General features: G+C 45.6%; 1 protein-coding gene across 1 annotated transcript; it reads left to right on the top strand.

Annotated features, from left to right (window-relative positions):
- Positions 1–35: 35 nt before the first annotated feature.
- Positions 36–7,094, top strand: TEX33 (testis expressed 33). Its single transcript, XM_054195524.1, has 6 exons — positions 36–565; positions 2,723–2,798; positions 3,478–4,118; positions 4,637–4,781; positions 5,702–5,812; positions 6,014–7,094. Exons 1-6 carry the CDS (start codon positions 557–559, stop codon positions 6,097–6,099), a joined length of 1,068 nt encoding a protein of 355 aa, XP_054051499.1. The 5' UTR covers positions 36–556; the 3' UTR covers positions 6,100–7,094.
- Positions 7,095–8,510: the final 1,416 nt, after the last annotated feature.

Genomic DNA, 8,510 nt, shown 5'->3' with positions numbered 1-8,510 from the left:
TCTGGTGAAAGCTCAGATCCATGGTGGAGCAGAACGGGTGAAAAGTCTGGGGCTAAAATACGGCATTGGGTACTGGACACAGGAGGGCCAAGCTGTGGTTCTGTCATTGACTCAATGTAAGACCTTTTGCCAGCCCACCATCTCCTCTTTTCTAATGTGGAAAATGGGGGCACCTTCCGCTACCTCTCTGATGCGGATCCATGAGTTCATGTGGAGCATTTGGAGATACTAGAGGATCCAGTTCTGCTGAATTGCAGTCTTGTTGATTATCATGACTCCAAGAAACGCTATGTATCTGATGAGATCTTCTGGGCACAGGTGTTTCATGAGACATAAGACTTTTACTCTCCTCCTTGTTTGTTTGTTTTTTTTACAATCAGCTAGGATGACCCTGATCTCTGCCATGTTTCTTCTGGTTCCCATGGAGACCACAGCTCACAGAGGGAGGGTTGTTCCCTAGCAACCATCTCTGCTCTTCAGCCTTCATCCCACCTCCATTCCTGGACTTCAGGCTTGCCTGGCTTGTACAAAGCACTGTGCCACCACATCAGGGATCATGGACAAGGTGAGAGAGGTAGTTATGGAAAAGGATGGAAAAGGCTTTGCCTCTTGTTAAATCCTGTATCTTTTCTTTGGAGAAAAAGAAAAAGATCCAATGTCATTTTGGCACCCAAGGGGGCTTCTCAGGTCTGGAAAGGCACTGAAATCTTCTCATATTTTGAGGGTCCAGCCAGATGTGGAAAGTATATAAGACCATTCTTGACCATATCTGGTGGCTGGTGAGAATGGCATACCAATTGTTACACCTGTCTGAGGAGGTTAATTTTCTGCCTGGGAAAGACATCTCCTCTTTCTCTCCATGGCTGCATGTCAGGAAAGTCAGAGTTTTAGTCTATGCTAAACATACATTTTTTGTTTTTTTTTCATTCAGAAAGAAAGACCAAGTTTAATCCTTTTTAGCTCTTTGATCATTTGGCTTAGCAAAGCAATAAGTAGACATAGTTCTGTGGCTTCTGTTACCCTGGAAGATGGTCAAATGGCCTTAAAGTCCTTCTTGGTGTCAAGATGTAGGAGTCTTAGAGTGGTGCTTTGACTTTGGATCTTCAGGCTCAGAATTAAAATGAACAAAAAGCAATAACAATAACATCATATACATTTACAAACTAGAAAGTCAGAACAGTTGCAGGCTTCAGCATCATTTTGTCCAGGAGGAAATGTGGAAATGAAAGTTACCCATGAACAGGATTTGGGAAATGAGCACATTGCCTCATTACACAGAAATTGTGCTTCACTGGAAGAAATGGGAGGGGAGGAATTTATACAACAGCAAACTGGAAAGTTCTTTCCACTGAATATAGTAATAATAACAAACAGACATGTTTTTGTTTTAAGTAGGAGGTGGGAGTTAACACAGGAGTTTATTTAGCAGCCCAGATTCCTGCACTTTGATCATGAGTAAATGTTTGGCTCTTCTTCAAAAAGAATGAAAAGGAATACAGAAAATCAGCAGATCCTGCCCAGTGAGCCAGGACTGGCTTCCTCTCTTCATCTCTTGTGGCCCTGTTCTTTTTGTGGGAGAGGTTCTGTCCCTTAATACATGTGCAGAGCACACAGCACTGGCTCCTGGAGTCTGATTGATACAGTAACTTTGGCTTCAGGATCCCAGTATTGTACCAGAAATGCTGCTGCAAAGTACTGGGACAGTGTAAAACACAAGCTGCTGGTTCAAGTCAGGCCTGTTGAGTTAGCTTTGAAGCTGTAGGCTTCCTGCCCCATTGGCAGTTGTGACTTCATTCCAATAACTAGCCTCAAGAGCAGAAAGAAAGCATATGTGTCACGTCGTGAGCTGATTCGACAAATGCAAACATATATCACTACCTGATCTAGATGCCATTTGCACTGCTGCTAGTGCCAGCAGACTCCAATTGCCATACTCACCACTGTGCGCCATGGCTTCAGTTGTGACCTGTGACGTTTCACATGGGCTAAGCCTGTAGGGTCCCGCTGGAAAGAGGGACACAGACTATCAGCAGGACATGACTGAGGGTTACACAGACATTCCCTCTGCAGGAAAGATACGGGCTTCCTCCTAGTGCAGGAGGCAGTTTGCAAAGGCTGGGTGTTGGATCAATCACATCAGCAGGGCTAGCAAAGCAAACCAGGGGATAGTCTGTCCCAGAATCAGGGGAAAAACCCTGTCTCCAGCCTGTCTCCCTTTCTTTGCATAGCCAGCACTGCACAGACATTTTATGTTTATCACCTCCTGTCCCTATTTTTCTGGCCTTACTTTAATGTGTCCAAGGAAGGAGGTGTTGTAATTGTACAGCACATGACAGGTCTGACATCTCTAGGTGCTTCAGAATAAAAAAAGACATTTTCACTGAAGTTTTTTTTGCCATTTTGGCTCGTGTCTGCACCACTGCCTGTAAAAACTCTTGCAGCTCAGTATTGCCCAGAGGCACTCGTTGGCCATGTCCTAGGCAGGCTGTCCCATGTGAGCTGTTAATGTGACATCCTGTACAACGTCTGTGCTTTTTTAACCTGAGAGGATAATGGGTTGTAGGACCAACCATGCAGGCAGGCAGGGACAGCTCTGTCTTGATCTGGGAAGGCGTAGAATACATTTGTGTGGGAATAATCTATGTCATCTAAAGATGAGCAGAGCCACCTTCCCCTCCCTTCCCATCTCTGAGCCTGACGCAGCCTTTGTTTCTCTTCCAAGGGTGTGGTGGAGGTTCCAGCTTCCCTTACACCTGATGTGGCAGAAAGTCACTACGTGCTGTCCAACAGTACTTCAGGTAAGCAAGATGGAAGAGAAGATGCCTGTCTTCCCTCCTTCAGATGTCCCTCCTCTAGAGCTTGCTTTGCAGCACAGCTTGTGAGACTGTGTGTCATTCCTTCCCTCCCTTCACACCATCCAGACTTGCATGTGCCTCTGTGAGTGAAAACTACTCAGACAGGGATCTCCTGTGCCATGGGCTGATGGGTTAAAATCACGCTGCCACAAGCGTGTCTTCCTCCACTGGTGGACTTGTCTCACTACCTTCCTGCTCTAGCACAATAAGCCACTGATGGGCTGTGAACTCATCAGCAAATACTGATGAGCGACAGAGACCATACGTGCATGTTCACGAAAGTGAGAGTGATCATAGGTTGGATGGGCCCCTAAACATAAGAAAACACAGACCTTTGTGTGCGTGTTTGACCACAAGATTTTTATTTCCACACTTCTGTGCATGTTCATCTCTGAAGAACATTTAAGACTCCTCAGGAACCTTCACCTAGTTCAGCAGGAAGATTGATATAATGCCGCTAGGTTGTTGAGTTTTTTTTCTTTCCCCTTTTGAGACTTTTAATGTTTCTTTTGTTGTCTGACAATGACACAATGACATGTCTGGTTGTTTCCAGCTCCATTTATGGTACCACCTGTCATCAAAACAGTATCAAATTCATTTAGCTATTTTTTTTGTCTTTAAGTGGAACCTGAGAAAGGGGAACAGGAGCATCTTCCAGAAGAATGTCCCAGCAGTCAGAGAACATCCCAAAGGAGCCCCAGGAGTGCCTCCTGGAAGATCTCCAAGAGCCCAGTGGCTCAGGGAACAGCAAAGAATTCCACATCTATTAAATCCCAAGCATCTGCTTCTGCAAAGTGTGTTCAAACTAAAAAACAAAGCAAACAGAGTCTCCAGGCCAAAACTCCTCCCACACAGAGTCTTCATTCAATAAGTCTTGAAGAGGAAGGAGAAGAAACTTCTACTACCGAAGACCCAATAGAGGGGCATGAGCCAAGAGGGAGGAACAGCACTTACCACCGATGTGCAATATCTAGGCAGAGGAAGGCAGAAGACACCAAATACATCTCAAATGTCAAACCAGTAGCAGGCCAGCACCAAACACTGAGGTCTAGAGGGCCTGGATCTTCCCAGAAGACCATCAAAGCCAGCTGCGAAAAAGCCAAGGAGACCTGTGGCAGATTAAGTGCAAGAGCATCCTTAGCATCATTAGGGCCAGATGGGAAAGCAGAATGGAAGCTTGTTCTGGAGGAGGGAGACAGCTTGGTCTCTGCCAACAGCAAATATAAATTTGACAGTGCACGTGAACTTACCAGTGATAAAGAGGTATCAGAGGAAGCTGTTTCTTGTGTCCTTTGTGGCAGGTTGAAGGCTGGTTTTATGGTGTAGCAGGGGACTGAGTGGGTGGGATATTAGCAGTATATTAGCAGTTTCTAGAAGACATGTAGGGGGATGTATTTGGGCTTCATACTACAGGGCAGTGACACATTCCACAGACAGCCTTTCCCATCTCTTTTTTAGTTTTGTTTTTCCATCCCCCTTTCATTTATAAGGTTCCTGTAGCCAGGCCGAGTCCCAGGTCAGCAAGGCAAAACAATGTGGTATCAGGACCCAGTCCGGGGCCCAACACCATAATCCCTTTCTAATTCCCCCCCTTTTTACCAGTCCTAGTTGTACCATGCAATTGCAATGCCTACAGAAGCCGCTGAGGGAGACTCAAGGACAGAGCCAGGTCCCAGGGATTAGTCATAGCTCAAAGACCTATGCAGGGGTGGAAATGCCAGGAGTCTGCTGCACTTAGGGAGTGTGGAGTAACAGTGGTTTCTTGTTGTTCGTGTTTTCAGGAACGGCGAGCTCTGTGCGAGGCAGCATTAATCATGGGACAGAAAAGACTCAGCGACCGTACTGAAATGCTAAACACGTTGAACTCTACATCTTTTGCTGATTACAACCAACTGGGTTTTAACCTAAGATCGAATATCTTCCAAGGTGAGGGGCACTTCTTTGGGTAGAGATCTGACTGTAGGTGATCGTCACTTTCCCCTCTTATTCCTCCTTCTTTCAGAGGTCTCTGAAATGTCTTCCCCAAACCTCTGTTTCCAACATGCCCAGGGATCCCTCTATCTAAACAACTATTGGGAAGTAAGCATTCATCCCATTCTTGTTACTGTCATATCCAAGAAACTCTGAAATAATTGTCTTTGATTCCAGTTTCTCATATACCAACATGAGACAGATTCTTTTTCCTTGTACAGTACATTTCATGACAAGACCTTGCTGTATTGAAGACTGCATTGTTCTGGGTTTGTGCAGTCACACAAAAAGGAAAGACGTCTTTCCCCAGGGAGCTGAAAATCATTATTATCAAGGAAAGGGTACAATAAAAAGGAAGGTGAAGAGGAAAGGATGAGAGATTAAAATAAAGCCCCCTCTAATGGCTAAAAGTCAAGAGGGGATAAAAAGAGAAGTCACAGTTGGGAACTATTTGTTAAGTATGGTGGCAGAAAAGGACCTCAGGAAGGCCTGGAGTGGTAAGATGGTGCTTTTTGTGGAGCTGTGCTGCTGGATAGGAGGTTACTCACATGAATGAGAGGATTCAACAGGAGATAAGTGGGCACTTGACTAAAGAAAGGGCCCTGGGATACAAACAGAGATGGTACCTTGTGGCACTCTCTGTGCGTGTCTCATACTTGAGGATGAAAAGCAGATAAATTGGCAAAGACGAGCTCCCTCCTGGGTGATGATGAAGCTATTACTCATCACCTAGCCACACACCTGATCAAAGGTATTGCAGTCAACGTGTGCCTTTTCTTGAGCCCTTGAAACTGCTGGTGTTGCTCTCCTGTTCAAGTCCAGGACTGCAGTAGGGTGATTTCTCTGTACAGTTCATTATTTGCCGTTCCTTGCAGGTGGCCCGCTGGAGAGCCGAAGCTTGATGAAAGATTCCTATACTCCTGATATAATTCAGAAGGCAGCCAGGGATCCCAAGAACTGGCACGGAAGGAGGACAGATGAGCTAGGTATGGCTTCTGCCAGGAAAAGTACATTGCTGAATTCCTGAGATGGGTGCTGCTTCTGTCAAGGACAATGCATGGGTTTGGGCGAAGGTGCGGGGAGACTAGAAGTTGGCATTTTCACAAGAGCGGAGCTAGAAAAATCCTTGAGGGATAATAGCATTAGAAGGGAGGCTGTAACTGAACTATGATTTGCGTTCTTTTCAGGGAAATGGCATCAGAAAAATGCCCTAAATCTTAACTTGCAGAAAGCTCTGGAGGACAAATACGGTAAGAAAAAAGGCAAGCCTTAGAAGATGAAGGCTGAGGATTGGAGGGCATTCAACGAGGGATCTTTTTCCTCAGCCATCTAATAAACCTCCAGATAAAGCACAAACCCATTGCATGCTAGCTGTCAATAGCAGATTCGTTGCTGGTGCTGTCTTCCCCTCTCAATTAGAGTGTCTCTGGGGAGAGCAATGCAAGATACAGCTGAATGTGAATACAAATAATATTGCTTTGTCAGTGCGTGCCACACACACTAATCAGACCCTTGCAGAGGGAAGTGGTGGTGAGTGGAGGCCATATAGAAATTCATCTGTTCAGCATACGAGGTGGAGCAGGACCTGTGAGTGGTTCAAGAGGGTAACGGTGGGGGGCAGGGGGGGTGCGTGTGTACGTGTGTTTGTGTGCAAACCCCTGTGTGCCAGAAGATTCATGATACTTGAAGGTTGATACTTGAAAGGAGGGTTCTCTGCTCACCACTCTAGTTTTGTTGTTACATCTGCCACATGGAGCATTTCAGGGAAAGCTCTTACCCTGGCAGGGAGCGGCAGTAATGTGCGAAAACAGCTGCCCCAGCAGTCCAGAGAGAAGTACAGAGGATGCACTGGGAATATACCACGGTTGCCCAAGGACCTGAATGCTGGCTACTTCTCCCCACACCGAAGGCTGTAAAACTCCCACTCAGGGAAGCTTCAGAGCTGTATGTACGTAGCAGCTGGGCACACCAGGCAAAGAACCAGCTCCCTGTTGATGCTTCTGAGGTGAATTCAGGCTCTCTTGCCAGAAAAGCAATGTCCACTCAGTAATCTGGGCACAATTTAGTATGATTGGCACCAGATGCCTACGTGGCGGTAGGAAAGGAGGGTTCTCTGCTCACCACTCTAGTTTTGTTGTTACATCTGCCACATGGAGGATTTCAGGGAAAGCTCTTACCCTGGCAGGGAGCAGCAGTAATGTGCGAAAACAAACAAAAACTCACCTGAGAAGAGGAGGCATCAGGGTATTTCACTAAAGCCCATACTATTTACAGGCCAAGCCAATGCAAAAACACGCAACTTATCCCACCTAAAGGGAACAGGAAAGCTTCAAGAAGCCCCAGGACTTCTCCAGTCTTCAAATTACCCCACAAGGTGAATGGTCCCTTACTGAAGCTCTCATAAGCCACACTTGCCTGGTCAGTCCTTCCCCTAACTCAAAGATAAATGTCTTTCAGAGAGAAGCACCTGTGTCCACCATACAATCTGCATAATTGGAAGCTCAGAAGGGTTTATCTGGACAAGTAACCAAAGACCACCCAAGGGCTTGAACGATGCAGGACATGCAGGGTCTTTAGGGCTTCCTGATGTGTTTTTCTCACAGTGTTTAATGGCCCTTATTTGCAGGATCCTGCCCTCCAGCTCCAAAGTGTAGCGGTTTGGTGCAGCAATCACAAAGTACGTGTCTGGGAATAGCAGTGCCCTGATCTTTCCCATCTGGTCCCAAGCTTTCACCATTTTAACAGATTGATGCTTTGCTTCCTGATGTGAACTGTTTGGGGGCAGAATTAGGGTTGTCACTTCACCCTTCATTGGCTGGGGATTAGATAACAATATGCTGACTTCATAAAAGTAGTGAAGTTAAAATGTAACTAATGATAATCAAGTGATAATTGTTTTCCACCAGCAATAATTAACCATTTGGAATTCAGATGTTCCAGGCATGTGTCCAAGTCTTTCAAATTAAGGAGACTGGCCAAATGGCAGCTTGTAGAAACCTCCCTGTGGGTTTTCCTTGTGCATCAGTACCAAGCGGCTCCTGTCTGAGCACACACCACTCTAGCTTCAGCTGAAAACAGCACAGCTCGCTAGGAACACCCTGTTCTCTGTGTTGCATCCAGCACTGATGACCAACGTGACCCCAGGTACATAATAAATGCTGTCTTCTGAGACCACAACAAGTCCTAATCTGGAAAATATGGGCCCAAAGAGAAATCTACTGACATTGGCATACTGGAAGCAGGCAGTTCAGGGCACAGTCAGCTAGCACACAAAACATAACATGTGGGCTGAATCAGTGTACAAATTTACAAATCTATCTCCAATAGACATTAGAAATAGACATTAGGGCAGGCAGACTGCAGGATTATGGTACAGCTTGGAGCAAATACCCTTTGCTATTTCTGAACGTCTCCTGAAGACACTGATCAGAAGGGAAACAGACTGAAAGGTCTTGCCGGTGCACCACCATACCAAGCCACAAACTGTGGTATTTGCTTCCTGCAGTGGAGTAAAGTAACTCCGTACACTTTTTATGAATTAAAATAATATGTTTATAAGCATTTAAATAATACAAAATATTTGGCATTGTATAATGCACTTAAATGTGTGACAGCTGTTTGATGCCAAGGGGATGTACACGTGACAACCCCCCTTCATCTTCTTCTTTGCTTTGCCAAATGTTA

Source organism: Rissa tridactyla, chromosome 1, assembly GCF_028500815.1.
Source record: "Rissa tridactyla isolate bRisTri1 chromosome 1, bRisTri1.patW.cur.20221130, whole genome shotgun sequence".
NCBI classification, from domain to species: Eukaryota; Metazoa; Chordata; class Aves; order Charadriiformes; family Laridae; genus Rissa; species Rissa tridactyla.
Note: the sequence above shows the minus strand (reverse complement) of the source record. Positions and strands in the feature narration are given on the sequence as shown.